Source organism: Eucalyptus grandis, chromosome 1 (assembly GCF_016545825.1).
Source record: "Eucalyptus grandis isolate ANBG69807.140 chromosome 1, ASM1654582v1, whole genome shotgun sequence".
Taxonomy (NCBI): Eukaryota; Viridiplantae; Streptophyta; class Magnoliopsida; order Myrtales; family Myrtaceae; genus Eucalyptus; species Eucalyptus grandis.
This window is the reverse complement of record NC_052612.1, coordinates 47,428,304-47,445,398: the sequence shown is the minus strand read 5'-3', so window position 1 is coordinate 47,445,398 and position 17,095 is coordinate 47,428,304. Positions and strand designations below refer to the sequence as shown.

At 43.1% G+C, this 17,095-nt stretch overlaps 3 protein-coding genes across 3 annotated transcripts; 2 read left to right on the top strand and 1 right to left on the bottom strand.

The window, feature by feature from the left end:
* The first annotated feature begins 319 nt into the window (after window positions 1–319).
* On the top strand, window positions 320–3,217 carry LOC104415079 (ribosome biogenesis protein NSA2 homolog). The gene is given in 10 exon segments (XM_039300904.1): window positions 320–456; window positions 588–707; window positions 843–910; window positions 1,709–1,817; window positions 1,899–1,967; window positions 2,102–2,159; window positions 2,604–2,774; window positions 2,777–2,838; window positions 2,941–2,992; window positions 3,081–3,217. Coding segments are annotated over 10 exon segments (780 nt in total). The 5' UTR covers window positions 320–453; the 3' UTR covers window positions 3,149–3,217.
* A 1,402-nt stretch (window positions 3,218–4,619) lies between these two features.
* LOC104446996 (hypothetical protein) lies at window positions 4,620–6,820 on the bottom strand. The gene is made up of 3 exons (XM_010060786.3): window positions 6,523–6,820; window positions 6,318–6,391; window positions 4,620–5,533 (listed from the first exon to the last, which is right to left on the bottom strand). The coding sequence occupies exons 1-3, from the start codon at window positions 6,540–6,542 to the stop codon at window positions 4,851–4,853; spliced, it is 777 nt and encodes a 258-aa protein (XP_010059088.1). The 5' UTR covers window positions 6,543–6,820; the 3' UTR covers window positions 4,620–4,850.
* A 4,781-nt stretch (window positions 6,821–11,601) lies between these two features.
* Window positions 11,602–16,652, top strand: LOC104415073 (digalactosyldiacylglycerol synthase 1, chloroplastic). Its single transcript, XM_039315915.1, has 7 exons — window positions 11,602–12,316; window positions 12,969–13,001; window positions 13,426–13,513; window positions 14,143–14,627; window positions 14,725–14,991; window positions 15,120–15,469; window positions 15,821–16,652. Exons 1-7 carry the CDS (start codon window positions 11,711–11,713, stop codon window positions 16,353–16,355), a joined length of 2,364 nt encoding a protein of 787 aa, XP_039171849.1. The 5' UTR covers window positions 11,602–11,710; the 3' UTR covers window positions 16,356–16,652.
* Window positions 16,653–17,095: the final 443 nt, after the last annotated feature.

Genomic DNA, 17,095 nt, shown 5'->3' with positions numbered 1-17,095 from the left:
TAAAATATATGAAGAGAAATACTGCTCGACTAGAACAGCGAGCCGTAGGATACAAGTATTTTCAAGCTCGAGCTCGACTCGAATTCCCAAAGAATGGAACCGAGTATGGATTCTGCACAAGCCAGGCTCGAGCAGCTTGGCTCAATGATTAATCGATTCTTACAGATAGGATGGATTCTGACGTGAGGGCTTTCGCAGATTGTGGGCCGGGCCATCTTCTGTCGGACCTCGGCCCATTGCAAGATGTTTGAATCCACAGAAAACAGGGAGAAGTGGGGAGTTTTCGAGGGAAAAGTTTTCTTTAACTCCACCGCACCGACTCAGCTCCTTCACAACCGACCTATACATGAAAAAACCAGACTCGACCACCTTTCACTGCATAGACCCTCCACAATATCAGAGGTTCTTCGATTCGAACGCATCGCGAGATCACGTCGGATACGTAAACTCACCATGGTGCGTGCGCTGCTCAATCTCTCTCTCTCTCTCAGTAGAAGTTTCGGGCGAATCGCTAGAATGGCTTTAAATCAATGCTTACTGGTTGGCTTCGTTGCTTTCGGTTTTGACGTTTCTTCTTCAATCTTCAGCCGCAGGGAGATTACATAGAGCTCCACAGGAAGAGACATGGGTATCGCCATGATCACTTCGAGCGGAAACGCAAGAGGGAAGCTCGGGAAGTCCACGAGAGATCCGAAAAAGCCCAGAAGGTCGGTTCCTTTTCCTTGTTAACGTGAACAGCTTTTGTGTTTTTTTTTTTTTATCTTTTCTCTTCTCGTTTGGGGGTTTCACTGTGAGCTCAAGTTCTTTTTTCTGTTGGGTCTGTTTCTCCGGATGTTTCGCAGACTTTGGGCATTAAGGGTAAGATGTTCGCCAAGAAACGATATGCAGAGAAGGCTCTAATGAAGAAAACGTGAGTTTTTTTGGTGATTTTTGTTGTCAGGAGTAGCTTATTTCTTGATTTTAATCGGAAGAAGTTGTGGTTTATCCTACATCAGTTGTGCAAGGAGCATATGGTGAGTTTATGAGTGTGAGGGAAAACTTCATCGCTTAGCTAGTTTTTGGAGTAAGAGAGGCCTAAGACCATCCAATACTGATATCAAAATCTAGTTACTAACAAGTCTAGACCCAACAATTACTAGAATTATTGCTGCCTCCAACCTAAGCTCAATGTGTGAGGGGGAGATTGTTAAGATTTATCTCATATCGGTTATAGAAAGGACAGGTGGTCAATTTATATGTGTAAGGAAAAGCTTTACCCTTGAGCTAGCTTTTGATGTGAGAGAGGTCCAAGACCATCCAACAGAATACACTCCTTCATTATAGTTATCAAATTTCAGAATATTGTCATCTAGTCCCAGCTAAACTCACAAAAGCCATATTGCCTCTTACATAAAAATATAGCAAAACAAACACTTTTTTTTTTTTTTTTTTTTTAGGGAAACATAAAGTTTAGGCAGATGCAGTCCGGTTAGCGACCGAAGCAAAGGAAGCATGGGAGTTTTTTTTTTTTTTTTTCATCGACTGGTAATTAAGTCATCGTGATCTCAATCTTCCATTTGGGATGTGTTGAATATATGAGGTCCTGGTACTCTGATTACCTATTCTAGAAATACTAAATTATTTTGCTAAGTGTAGGTCGATTTTTCAAGAAGTAAGAGCTATCTTCATAGGCCATACAGTAAAAAGAGTGCTTCATGTGTTGGGACAGGTTGAATATGCACGAGGAGTCATCATCTAGGCGCAAGGCGGATGATGATGTTAGTGAAGGAGCTGTTCCTGCTTATCTGCTGGACCGTGAAACCACCACCCGAGCTAAAGTATGCTTAGTCAAATATCGATGGATGTGATTTTTTGAATATCACTGAGTGTTTCCGAATCTGACATTTTGGCACATCCAGGTGCTTAGCAACTCTATTAAGCAGAAAAGGAAGGAGAAAGCTGGAAAGTGGGAAGTGCCTTTACCGAAGGTAAGCTCATCCCTCATCATCTGGTAATATCAATTGTCATTGCACTTGGTAAATAACCAGTTGCCCGATTTCGTTTTGTGATGACTTATTTGAAATCTTTTTTGACTATTCATTTCATTTGTAATCCTCCTCAGGTAAGGCCTGTTGCTGAAGATGAAATGTTCAAAGTGGTCAAATCTGGCAAAAGGAAAAGTAAGTCAAGATAGGTTACCATCGGTTTCGTGTTCTTGTTTATTCCCTTTGTTTTTGTTGCTCTTGCTGCTTTATTCTCGAGTATGTGGTGTCTGCGGGGTGGCCGGAGTTTGATTGCTTTGGCAACATCATGCTTAGTTTACAAATAGACTATGAGTTATCACTATCCTTTTTCCCCTGGCGAATCTAATTTTTAGATCGAGACGTGGTAAAACGCATGTTGTGGAGTCGGGATTCAGAGAAGATGCTAACTCAGGCTTGCTTGCTGTAATATCTGAGAATCTTGCTCGAGGAGCTTATCCTCGTTGTACTTGCTGAAGCAACTGAATGTAGTCGCATCGTCCGCGTCTGGGCCATCTATGCAAAAATGAATCAAGGGTGGATCAAAGTTTGCTCTGAATTTTGAAAGGCTACTGAACTTCCTGTTGCTTCCCCTTCTTTCAGCCAAGCAATGGAAGAGGATGGTCACGAAGGCCACATTCGTCGGACCAGGTTTCACAAGGAAGCCCCCTAAGTACGAGCGGTTCATTCGGCCATCAGGACTCCGGTTCAACAAAGCTCACGTCACGCATCCGGAGCTCAAGTGCACCTTCAATCTGGAGATCATTGGAGTGAAGAAAATCCAAACGGTCAGATGTACACCTCCCTGGGTGTCCTGACCAAGGGAACCGTCATTGAGGTAAGGCTTTGAATAGACATTACTTCAGATGAAGGAAACCACCAGAATTTTTTCTATGAAAGGTGCCTGCTTTACCTATTCATCTCTCTCTAAATATGACAGGTTAACGTAAGTGAATTGGGTCTCGTCACACCAGCTGGGAAGGTCGTGTGGGGTAAGCTTTTGAGCTTAAAAGTGAAGTTGAAAACCACCTTGCCTCTTCCAGTCGTTATTTAAATTGTGTAATTGTTGGTTGGTGACAGGAAAATATGCACAAGTGACCAATGATCCAGAGAATGACGGATGCGTGAACGCGGTTCTACTCGTCTAAGCATGTAACAGTTGCCGTCCGTCCAGCCTCTGTAATACATGCTGTGCCGGCATACCTTTGATTTTCAGTTGTTTAACTTCCCCGTGCAGTTAGCTAAGAGGCGCGTTTGGTTGTGTTTACGTTTAAAAATTGTTCAAGAGGAACAGAAATAGAAAAAAAATATTTCTGTTCCGGGAACAATTTTTGAACAAAATACGCGTTTGGTAAACTTGTTCTAAATAAAAAATAAACAGAAACATGTTTGGTAAATTTGGATAATTTTTTTATTTCTTTTATTTTTTCTATTTTTTTTTATTTTTCCTTTTTTTCTTTTTTTCTTTTTCATTTTTTTTTCTTCTTTTGGCCGGTCGCGGCCAAGGCCTTGGCTGTGGCGACCGGCCGGCGAGGGCCGAGCTCGGCCTCGCCGCCCGGGCGAGCTCGAGGCCGAATCTGGGCGAGATCGAGCTCGCCCGGCCGGCGAGGTCGGCCTCGCCTTGATCCGGCGAGGCCGAGCTCGCCTAGCGGCGAGCGAGGCGCGGCTCGCCCGCCGGGCGAGCTCGGCCTCGCAGATCCGGGCGAGATCGAGCTCGCCCGGCCGCCGCAAGCCTCGGCCTCGCCGGGGGACGGTGAGCGTCGGCCTCGCCGGGCCGCGAGCCTCGCCGTGGCCGGGCGAGGCCGCCGGCCCTCATCGGCCGGTCCGCCATAGCCATGGCCGAGGCCGGCACCGGCCAAAAGAAAGAAGAACAAAAATAAGAGAAAAAGAAAAAAAAAGTGTTTCGATTTGTGTTCTTAAACAAAAACACAAAATTTGTGTTTTTGTTTCTTTCTTTTTTTTTTTTGTTCCTTTGGAACAAAAGAACAAAAAGGAACAGAAACGCACCCAAACGCGTTTATTCCTTTTTTGTTCCCAGGAACAAAAAAAAATTGCAGAAAAAAGTGTTTAAAAACACAAAAGAAATACAAACAAACGGGGCCTAAGTTTTCCGGGTATCGAAATCATAAAAGTGTAATCCTTTCTGGAGTGGATAGCGAAACTTTAAACATGTGACAGTGGAAGCGTAAATGAACCTGTTGCCAAAGATGGTTTGTTAGCTTCCAAGTTATAACCTTGATGAAAAAAGTAGCTCCAGTTCTTGATCAAATAGAAAGTCCAACTGCTGGTCATGCCAATATTGCACTTCACATGTTAAATCCGGACCCTCGGAGTCCCGAAGTTCCATGACGAGTACCACTGGTACTCCGGCATTGTCATGCCGGTGATATGGTCGGTGCATTATCCTGTTATTTGTCTTTCTTCCTCGAGGCAGGAAATTGTGATGAGAAATAACAGGAACATTCGCTGGCCTAACTACTGAAAGCTCAAGCTTTTAAGGAACAGTGATCACCATGACGAGTACCACTGGTACTCCGGCATTGTCATGCCGGTGATATGGTCGGTGCATTATCCTGTTATTTGTCTTTCTTCCTCGAGGCAGGAAATTGTGATGAGAAATAACAGGAACATTCGCTGGCCTAACTACTGAAAGCTCAAGCTTTTAAGGAACAGTGATCACTATCAGTCCAGAGTTTTTGATAGATAAAACAAGCATGTCTTTAATGGGAGGCAGCAAGAAATCATGTTAAGTGCGCACACAATGCACGAGAAGAAGCAGATGCTTCAATCAAAACCCAGTCTTGAAGTTTGGTCACAACATTTCGCTGCAAACCCGGCTTTATCCAAAGATCAGCCAACAATGGTTGGCGAGCCGAGAGGTTCCATCACCTGAAGCATCCCATTTGCCAGTCGTCGAGTCAGATCCTCCACCGACACTTTCACCACATCCCTCCTCATGCCGCTCCCAACATCAGCCGCATATCGACTCGCACAATACACCCCAACTGCCGTTGCCGCCATCCCGTACACATTTGTGGTAACCAGACGCAATGGTGTGGACAGGACTGCTGCAAGAGGCCCACCAACGATCGAGACTGCCTGCCCTCCTTGCCCGATGCCTCTCTGGTCCAGAACCAGGAGGCCAGTCTTGCAGTAGATGGTGAAATCCTCACAGTTGTTCTTGAACACGTTGTAGCAGCCGAAGCCGTTTTCAAGCAGATACTTTGCCCTGTGAACCACGATCTCGTCTGGATCGGCAACAGCGAGGGTGCAGGTGCCACCACGTGCCTTGGCAAGGAAGTGTGCAGGGCTCACGGAGTACTCAAATCGGTACAGGATGCCCCCTGAGAGAAAGCAGTCCAGGCATGACGCGACCACCCCGTGATCATCTTCGGGAGGAGTGCAGGTTGGGCAAGGCACTCGAGACCGGGCTGGTCCAGAACTTGCTAATAAAAGGTCAAAGACAGTACCGGTTCCTACTTCTTGTCCCTGTCTCGTGAAGTGCACGACTTTATTATCGCCAATGTAAATACCTGATTCATTGAGTAGAAAGTTAGGAAACCGGTGGATTTAGCTCTCACAAATAAATAGTTAGGACTTAGGACAACAGTAGCAGAACAGTAAACTCATCAAGACAAGAAGAGAGATGGCTAAATGTGGTGAAACATTGGCGTGCCTCGACTTAATAAGACGTACGGAACAATCCAAACCACATTCAGCCAATCAGTGCACAAGAGAAATATGAAGGGAAAGGAATCTCCTAAATAGAACAGAGATTTTTTGCTGCACAGTGTACATCACGATGTTAGTTGAGCATACGACATACGACCGGATCCAGTTCAATTGTGAAAAGTCCCTTTGCCAAATTATGATGGACAAGAATGTCTGCAACATACAGAGCCGTCGTTGGTAGCATAACGAATGAGGAGCAAGAATCTTAAGGTTGCACCTTACATGGCCTATCGAGTCAATCGCATTTCAATGGAGTTTCGCTCAATAATTCATACATCAAGCCAATCGCATTTTAGCGTAATGTTTCCGTGTTGTTTAACAACGCTTTCGCCATGATCACAAAGCGAATACCGATGCAATAAAGTACCACAACCCGGCTTAACTAATCCTAATCCACCTAAATTGCAAAGCCTAACAAGTCAATCGGAAATAACTTCCTCCTCAGCTTGAGATTGAAAATTTCAGGGAACACAAAACATCGATAATCGCTACATAATCAGCATTCGGCGAAAGAACTAATCGAAGGGCCCTGAACACAGACAAGATAGACAGTACCGTGAAAAAGGAAAGAGAGAGAGGGCAAACCGTGATGGGCATAAATATAAGCGGTCCTCCAGGAGTAGATATGATCCCCTGGTACCAGGCTCTCCTTCTTTACTCTGCAATCAACCCACGCACGCAACCAACAAGGGGTAAACGTCTCAACCCAGAAAGCAAAAAATCAAACCGCATTCAACCCAGGCGAGATCAAGGAACATGGAGCTCGAGAGAGGAAGAAACATCGAGTCACCTGTTGGAAAGGAGACCCATCTTCGTTCTTCTTTCCCTCTCCCCTGTTTCTGTCTCTGTCTCTGTTTCTTTCTCGCCTTGCTTTTGGCTCCCTTTTCCTGCTTCTTTTTGGACGAGGGAATTGGATTCTGTTCGGGGAAAGGGGACGTTGAGGCAAAGAGAAAGATGCCCGAAGCAAAAGCGGGCGCCGTCGTGTTTCGGTGAAGTTACGTCTTGTGCCGTCGTCTCCTTCCTCGTTAAGGAAAACAGCGACGGTCGCCGAGAGGGCAGAGGAAATTCACGTGGCCTCGCCTGGTCCTGCCACGGTTTCTCCTCGGCTTTGACCTGCCAGTGCCAGCCGACCAGGCACGGCCCTTTGGGCCGGGCCCGATCCTGAGCCAGGTCAGGCCCTTTTATCTATGGTCCGGCCCAATAAATTTTTGGGTTCGGCCTCTGCTGGTTGCCACAAGTCGAATCAGCCCAACAACAGCCACTGATCCAGTAACCGTCTGGAGCAAGAAAATGTCTTTATAATTTGGCCCCTTTCCCCCTCTCATTTTTCACCATTGCTCAATCCACGCCCACTCGTTATCATTTATCACTTCCTAACGCTCTTCTTCTCTAAGACTAGTTGTCAGTTTCGTGTTATTTCCTTCACAGCGGAGAACGACAACGACGCCGCTGCCGCTTCTAATAATCCCAACTCAAGTCGGACTTCATCATGCAATTGGTGGGGCGGCCGTTTGATGTGTTCCATAGTAAGGACTTTTATGTCCCGACTCTGCCTATCATCGAGCCAAATTTGATGATTATTGGCCAAAAATTGGAAGGGCAGACGCTGCAAGTTAAACACTTCCTTGGACGAAACCCCCACCTCTATAGAAAACCCCAATCAACTATGGCAATCATTTCGTGAGAAAGATAAAGAGCTGATATCTAAAAGACATTTCGGCTCAAGATCAATGCCAATGGTGTGGAGAAGGTAGTTTGCACGTAATATGGCTAGCCATTACTTGGCAAAAGTCCTCAAGGAGGATGTTCCAACTGAAGAGGCATCAACAAGACATGATGTAGAGATGTGTCCATGTTGTGGGAGATATTCAAGTTAAATATCATATAATTGAAGCTTATTTAAATATGACGAGGTGAGAATCAATTAGAATTTACGTTGTCCTAATAAAGAAGAACTCTTGTAACACATGAGATATAAGAAAAGAAAAAATAGCCCGAGAATGTGCAAAGTCATAAAACTCACCCAATGATTTGATTATAAAGGTCGTAAACTATCTTAATACCCATATAAAAATGTTAAATTTGTTTCCCTAACTAGAAGATTTGATTTTCATGTAATATAGAAAAATAAAAAAATAAAGTAAAAATTATAAAAAAAAAAAAAAAATTAACGTCGATAATGATCAATCAAAATTGAGTTAAAAGAATACATTATCAAATTGTTAAAAATATAAAATTAAATTGATTAATTAAAAAATTAAAACTAAATTAATATTTTGGAAACAAATTCGACTTGATCTTGTCCAAACCAGATGCTCCCGACCCCACAATTCGAATCCCCGTGAAGAACCTCGTGGGTGCGGAATTGGGGATGTCCGACGCTTGTTACTCAAGCCGTGGATGGAGACTCGAAAACAGGTTCCTTTTCCTCACGCCACGCGTTGGGATCTGCATGGTCTTCGGCCTCTTTCCTTATCTTCTCCATAGCTGTCCTAAAGTTCTCAAGAGAAGCTCCTCCCACGTTGTTTTTCACGTCCACATATTTATTCCCAACCATTTCTCGCCCATCTGTCTACTCATCCCAAAAAAATTTAGTCTCTATAGTAGGCCGACCGTTGTTCTCCTATTCCCTCTCTGTTAAGAAGATAAAAATAGACAAAGAATTATGGGGTTTTGACGATGATGAAGGTAGACACGTTAGAATTTTCATTTTGGATAGAGGCTGTGGAATGAGTGAAGATGAGTTAAATGCCACAATGGATTAATACGCATTATGGCACTTTCTTCAATCACAGTTAACCTGGTTCCCTAATGAGGACAATGTTGTACATGCTATAATCGGTATGTTAGAAATAAGTAGGATATTTTTTTATATTAAAAATAATTTCAATATTTCTATTGATGATCTATATTTCTCATGATTGCACAAATATTTTTACATGACTTTGTATGGATAGATTGATATATATTATTTTACACGATCATATCATAAAGAAAATTCTTCAATTCTCCTTTCTACTTTATATTTAAGTTAGTATATGAAATTGATCTATTAAGTAATGTTTGAGACGTAAGTAGGCGTATGAATAAGTGATCCATATCAAAATACCCAATAAATGTTTGACACGTTGCCTTCTAATCAAACTCTATAAATGATCTCAAGGTATCCACTAATTTTTTCGTGGAAGTTGTGGCATCCTAAACTTTGAATATATCATGACTGGGAGAAACGTTGTTGCATGTACAGCGCCTCTGGAATCTGATCATTTGTTGTCACATGTATAGTCTATTATTTTAATTGTCGAGTCCATTGATTTAATAATCTAGATGGAGTTGAGATCCATACATTTGAATAGGCCGTATTATGTGATTTAATCACTGTCAACATATAATCATTTGTCTAAAAACTTAAACTATTAGATGAATGCGTAATTTATTATTTAAATATTCTAATACATGGGATAACTCTTTACACGGGTGGAATTGCTCAAGCCCGAAACTAGCCTCCAAGCTTCTCCCTCTAATCCTATGCGAAAATGACAAAGGCTTTGCAGAGCAACATCAGAGAATCTGTTTAACCAATTGAACTTGGACCCGCGACATCAGATCATGCTACGGAAAAAGATGAGACTAAGACGTGCACGGTAAAATTCACGTGGATACAAATCCCCGTGGTGGGATCACAACTTCAGCTGGCCACGAACACTCCCGAACCACGACTCTCTCTCTCTCTATCCCTATCTCTCCTGGTTTGATTTGAGGTCTCGGGAGAAAGTCGCCAGACTTGATTGACAACAGCAATGCGGGCAAATGCGTGCGGATGAATCTCTCTCTATCTCTCTCTCTGGTTTGTCTTCTATCGAATAGACAAACTCCGCGTTCGGTCGTCTTACGTCGTTGTCGTTGTTGCTTCCCCACTAGCACTTGCCCCTGCTTTTGGGAATCGGCATATGCACAACACGAAATTCATAATTCTCCAAAAGGGTGTGTGGGGGATTTGTCCCTTTTTCTCGATGTGAAACACGCAGCATCGACGACGCCCTCTTGAAATCAAGAGCTTCTCCATTGGTTCATACGAGGCATCCTCTGCTTCCTTGTTTGTATTTTTTTTTTTCATGCTCGTTCTACGTTTACTTTGGCAAAAATTTAAATGTGACATAAAACATACGCAAACCACACGCCGGTTTGTACAAGAGATTTTGAAAGCATCGTGATAAAAAAGAAGAAGGACACACCTTGTCATTGTATCCAATGTCATCATGCATGCTTTGATGTTCTTGATGGGGATATTGTAATTAAGGAATTTTCAAGTGCAAGTATTGAGATGCATCTGGAGGGATTCGAAAATATACTCTATGGCCCTGCATGTTTGTGTTCTTTTTTGTTGTTCATGAATAGAATTTTTGTTTTTTTGTTTTCGGAAAAAAAAAAAAAAATGCAAACGCGTTTGTTTGCGTTTTTGTTGAAAATCGCTTTTTTGTTAACAAAATCGGAACGGAAATAAGAAAAAAAAAATGTTATTTTTTTTGTTTTGGAAACACTTCTGAAAAACAAATTTTCTCTCTTCTCTCTTTCCTTCTTCTTTTTTCTTTGGGCCGATCGTCGCCCTCGCCATGGTTGATGATCGGTTGTCGAGGGCGGCGATCTCGCCGTGCTAGGCGAGGCCGAGCGTCGCCGGCGTGGGCGAGGCTCAACCTCGCCTTGGTTGGGCGAGCTCAGGCTTGCCTAGATCTGGCGAGGCCGAGCTCGCCCACCACTAGGGCCGATGAACCTCGTCATGGCTAGGCGAGGTTGCCGCCCCGTCGGTCGGTCGGCCGGCCGACTTGGCCGGCGACCGCTAAAAGAAAAGAAATAAAAATATTAAAAAATTAAAAGAAACAAAAAAGAATATAAATTTATCAAATGTATTTCTATTCATTTTTATTCCTGCAAAAGTTTTTCAAACACGTTTTTGGTCAAAAATTGTTCTCGCCGGGCAAAATAGTCATTTCTCGTTCTTCCTAACAATTTTGAGCAAAACATTACCGAACGCGTCCTATGATGATCCCTTCTCATATTTTCTCCCTTCAACTACCCAAACTAATGAGTACCTTTGAAAATATTGTAAGGGTTTACTGTGGATGCCAAGATGAGCTTATCTAAAATAATGCATCGAGATAAAATGACCAAGTTTTACTATTAAATTTGATGAATGATAGTTACCTCCACTTTATGTGGAGTTGCTTTTTGACTACTAGAATTTTAGATGGTGTTGTAACGACGGACTTGTCAATCTCGAATCTTTAAGTTATTAGTGATATGAAGTAATTACAATCAAGATTTAATTTTTTAATACGTAATTGTGTATCTGAATCATTCGTTCACCGAAATTCATGCTATAAATCATCTTAAAAGTCACTAAATTTTACTGAGTGTTTAAGGTTTTACCCGCCGCGTTCTTCTGAATCTTCTAGCATTCGTCGGTAAACAATGCCGACGACAACCGTGGACCGGAGATGGAATCGGACAAGAACAGAAAGATAGACAATCCCGGCGTCCCTCCAATAGCTACGCGCCACGTGGCCGCCCCGCGCCAGACAAACGACGGGCGAAATAGACCGAAACTCCAGGAGCTCCCATCCCGAAGGCCCATCACCCCTTCCTCCCTCGTTCCCGCAGCATATTCCCTCTCCAGAATATTCCGCCAAATCCCCGGTCCCGCCAATCCCGCCCCCCCCCACGTGTCGCCCCTTCCACGTCACCCCGCGAAATCTCCGGAAGTCCTACGTGGCGTCACACGTGTACGGCCCCCTCCCGAAACGATCCTGGCCGTTGAGCCTCCCTAACCTCCTCGAACCTTTCCCCGAAACTTAAAATACCTATCTCTCCCATTTTTCTCTCTGAAAATCCATAATAGGCTCCGCACGGAATCTCTCCAAAATCCCTCTCCTCCGGCGAAACCCTAGCTCCGATCGGAGGGCCCCGATACGCCGGCGCCGATGGTCAACGAGACGCAGTCTCCGGTGGCGTCCTCGAGCGCCTTCTCCTTCCTCTCCAAGAGCTGGAAGGAGGTCCGCGTCTCGGCCGACGCCGACTTCCAGTTGATCCGCAACCGGGCCAACTCCTTCAAGAACCTCGCCACCTCCTTCGACCGCGAGCTCGAGAACTTCATCAATTCCGCCTCCACCACCTTCCCCTCCGCGCGGCGGCCGCCCGCGGAGATCGATTTCGTCAAGCGGCTGCAGCCCAAGCTGTTCGAGTTCCGGCGGGCCTACTCGGCGCCGGACTTCAGCAAGCGCGTGCTGGAGAAGTGGGGGCACTCGGGGAGCATACGGATCGATCTGTCGGCCATAAAGAACGCGATTGTCTCGGAGGCGGACGATGGGAGCGGGGTTGTGGATTTCGATAGGGCGAGGAGGAGGAGGAGGAGGAGGAGGTGGGTGCGGTTCATGGAGGAGCCGAAGGTGGAGAAGGACTATTGGGAGCCGATTCGGGCGTTGAAGGCGAGGCTCGGGGAGTTCGAGAGGCGGAGGAGCCCGAGCTCGGTGGATATTTTCGAGGGGTGGAAGAGCGGGGAGCTCGTGGAGAAAGTGAAGTCGAGCTTGGTATGTCTTCTCACCTTGCTTTTCCTTTCTTGGTTATCTCATCCAATTGGTTTTATCTCATCTTGAAGTGAACTTGGTGATTTCCGTTTGCTTAGGCTGTTTGAGGTAAACTAGAGGTCTTAAAGATTTGATCAGTAGTCATGGATTATCAGGAGATTCCTAGCTTTAAAAATTCTGTGCGAGCTTGTCATTGAGCTTGCAAGATGAATAAATCGAAATACCTTACTTTTAAGTCCTCTGATTGTTGCATTGCATCCTGTGATTCCATCACTAAATGAATTGTGTCGGCCTGTGTTCCTCTGTCGTTTTGACCCTTTCCCAGAGCTAATTGGACATTCTGCTCTTGGATTGTCGCTCAATCCATTAGGTTTCTGGGTTTATAGTTACCTAGAGTAGAACCCATTTTCTTCTGGTAGGATCTAAAAAATTTTCACAGGAAAAAGGGAAGGGGGAGGGGGCGGGTGGGAGAGAGGTTGAACATTCAGTTCTCCGAATTTTCCGTTTGGTTAGTATTTTACATTTAATTTAAATTGTTATTGAGTAAAAACATGTCTGAAGTTGTAGTTAAAATGGCTCTTCTTTTCTATTTTGTTGCTTATTTTACCTTGTTATGATAAGAGCTACATGTCTAATTCATGACTGTTTTCTGCAGAAAGCAATTTGCAAGGAGCCTGAAGAGTCAAAGGTTAGCCTCTTTCTTGTTGAAGTTCACTATTTTGCCCTATGATGTACTTTATAAACGTTCTGTGCACATGAACTGTCCATTTGTCATTGGCTTGTCAAAGTATGCAGCTTTTAATACTGGGAAAATGATTGTAAAAGGCACCTCACACGTTTTTGGTCGCATGTGTTTATGCGGCAGTTTGACATGCATTTTGCTTTAAAGTTTGAAGTCCCTTTCTGGCATGAAAGTGAAAAATAGAAGTGGAGTAGTCAAAATTGAAATTGCTCCCTTGTTCTCCTTCATAATTTTGTAAAGTGTAGTTCAGACTGAAGTGTTCAGTTTTTTAGCTACACATTCTGATTTAAAGCAAACCAGAATTGCTAAATACTTTTTGTACTTTGACGTTTGTCGAGCTGAACACTTGCCTCTTTCCATTTTTTTGCAGGGAGTACCGCCACTTGACGTGCCTGAACTTCTCGCGTGTCTGATCAGGCAATCTGAACCATTTTTGGATCAGCTAGGTGTAAGAAAAGGTAAATATTGATCTCTTTAATGTTCACATACCTAGCTAGTCGTGGATGTTACTTTTCCAAAATGTTTGTCCATGGTTCATGATTATTTTTATGTATGATTATCCTTACTAATAACATATAAAGCATATTGTCAATGACTCAATATGATGAGGTAGGATAGACCTATTCATGATAACTCTTGGTTTCCCTATCACTGAATATTGATCGGTCAAGCTTATTTTTCTTTTCACCAAACAGACTCCCTCTTGTTGTGGACAAGAAAATTAAACCACTCTATGACCTTTACCTAGGTGTATATCTGTGATCTTTTTTCAGCATTCTGGGTGACAGAAAAATAGTTTTGCAGCCCTTACAAACATGTCTGCTATTTTTTCTTAATGAGCTTCCCATTATGGTTTCGTTGGATCTTAATTCTAAAAATTGGTTAAGTCTTTAAGGCTTGAAGGTCAGCTGGTCTGCTGCAGTTGTTTTGTATTTGTTATTCTCAGCCAAACTTGTTTGTTTAAACACAAGATTGTGTCTTTATAAATAAATACACGAATTCGAGTGGATTGAATCTGGTTACGATTGCAGACTTGGGTATTCCATGATTCTTATGCCTTTCAACATCATCCCAAATTTCTCTGCAGATGTGTGTGACAAAATAGTGGAAAGCTTGTGCAGCAAACGTAAAAACCAACTTTTAATGCATTCCCTTTCTGGCGAGGAATCTTCAATTATTGGAAATGATAACATAAATGATGAGCTGGAGTTGAGACTAGCCAGCGTCCTTCAGAGTACAGGGCATTGCTATGAGGGCGGTTTCTGGACAGACACTGCAAAGCATGACATGACTGATCAGAAGAGGCATGTAGCTATTGTTACAACTGCTAGTCTGCCTTGGATGACTGGAACAGCTGTAAACCCTTTATTTCGAGCAGCATATTTAGCCAACTCTGCAAAGCAAAATGTGACCCTTCTTGTTCCCTGGCTTTGTAAATCAGATCAAGAATTAGTTTATCCGAATAATATCACTTTCAGCTCTCCAGAAGAACAGGAAACTTACATACGGAACTGGCTGGAGGAAAGGATTGGCTTTAAGGCTGATTTCAAAATTTCATTTTATCCAGGAAAGGTAGGAGCTTCCTGGCAATTCACTGCAAGTTCATACTTCTAGTTGACATTCTATTCTTGATTTTGGTAGATGAGATATTATTCTTGTTGGTCTACAGTTTCAAAAAGAAAGGCGGAGCATAATACCTGCCGGAGACACTACACAATTTATCCCATCAAAAGATGCTGACATCGCTGTCCTGGAAGAGCCAGAGCACTTAAATTGGTATCATCATGGCAAGCGGTGGACCGATAAATTCAACCATGTCGTAGGTGTTGTTCACACCAATTACTTAGAGTATATCAAGAGAGAGAAAAATGGAGCTCTCCAAGCTTTCCTTGTGAAGCACATAAACAATTGGGTCACAAGGGCGTACTGCAACAAGGTGAGCTTATGTCTTCCTCAATTGTAATTGTTTGTTTTTGCTTTAGAGATGGAACTGAATGTGCTACTCGTGTGGGTTTTATTTTTCCTCTTTTCCATCTGATATGTTATTGTTGAATACACATCTAGGTTCTTCGCCTTTCTGCTGCCACACAAGATTTGCCCAAGTCAATAGTGTGCAATGTCCATGGGGTGAATCCCAAGTTCTTGAAAATTGGAGACAAGGTTGCTGCAGAAAGGGAACTCGGGCAGCAAGCATTTTCCAAAGGAGCATATTTCCTGGGGAAGATGGTGTGGGCAAAGGGATACAGAGAGTTGATAGATTTGTTAGCAATGCATAAGAGTGATCTTGACGGTTTTAAATTGGATGTGTTTGGAAATGGTGAGGATGCACGTGAAGTTCAGAGTGCAGCTAGGAGACTGAACTTAAATCTCAACTTTCTTAAAGGAAGGGACCATGCAGATGATTCTCTTCATGGGTAAGCATACAAAGTTTCTATCAGATAGAATCAGTTTTGGTTCAATTAACGTGTCAATGAAGATCTTTTCAGGAATTTCTGACAAGCAATGTTTTCCGTCAGAAAGGGGTTTAAAAGGACATTTGAAAATGAACTCCTGTAGGATATAGCTCATATTTTCCTCCAAGGAATATGCTCCTTATGTTCTGTTTCTTGGGCTGATGAGACATTAATGGTTGGAATTTAATCTGTTTATGATTCTACAATCATGTAGGCAAATGTCCTCACATTCTTGCTAGCGTGCATGCTCATGCAGATAGGAAGACACAAAACTAGTGAGCTTACTGACGATATTTGCTCTTGTTCTTGAAGGTACAAAGTCTTCATAAATCCCAGTGTTAGCGATGTGCTATGCACGGCTACTGCTGAGGCACTTGCGATGGGGAAATTTGTGGTTTGTGCTGACCACCCATCCAATGAATTTTTTAGATCGTTTCCCAACTGTTTAACATACAGAACATCCGAGGACTTTGTTGCCAAAGTGAAAGAGGCCCTAGCGAATGAGCCTCGGCCGCTGACTCCTGAGCAAAGATACAACCTTTCGTGGGAAGCTGCTACGCAGAGATTCTTAGAGTATTCTGAGCTCGAGAAAGTCTTGAACGAAGATAGAGGTGAAGGCAGTACAGCCAAGATAAATGGAAAAGCTCTGGCCAAATCAGTTTCAATGCCTAGCTTGACAGGACTGTATGATGGAGGGCTGGCTTTTGCCCACTACTGTCTCACTAGTAACGAGTTCTTGAGACTATGCACCGGAGCCGTACCGGGAACTAGAGACTACAGCAAGCAGCACAGTCAAGACCTTAATCTCTTGCCTCCGCAGGTGGAGAATCCCATCTATGGCTGGTGAGATTGACCATTACGTTTTTAGTCACTTTGTAAACTAGTTAGGGCTACATCTTTGGAGCCTATTGTGCTCATTTTGTAACATATTCTTTTTAGCTTTCCCAATAGTATATAGCAACTCTAGGATCCTAATGGATTCAAGTCTAAGTTTTGTAGCCTCATGACACCCTGGAGCACCCACCAGGGGAGGGATGTAATTATAGCTTATTGAATTTGTGAAAAGGGTTGAATTAAAGTAGAGTCCAAAACTGAGTGGCTATCCTGTACCTTTTGGTATCCTGACGGAGTCGAATTGAGTGCATTTCAACTAGAATGGCAGGGACGTCATTGCCGAAACTGTCTTAGGAGCATCTTTTACTGCCGAAACTGTCTTTAGGAGCATCTTTTACTACTCTCTCTCTCTCTCTCTCTCTCTCTTAGGTTGTCGTGTTGTTGTTTTGTAAATCACTTTGATAAATCAGCTTTTACGTTTCTTGCGTTAGAAAAAGAAAAAAGAGGGACGAATCGAAATGGAAGATTAGAATATGAAGTCGAGGAATAGGAAAAAACCACAGAGGATCGAAGGAATCCGACAGATATATAAAGGGTAAGAATCCCAAATATGGGTTTATTACACGCCTTTTGAGATATTATTGCATATTTTTAACATACCAATGAGATGGTTTTTTTATGGCCAATTTAGATGAACGAGAATATTATGTTTTAAGAGAACTTGAAAATTTTTATGACAAGAATTTGGCCGTT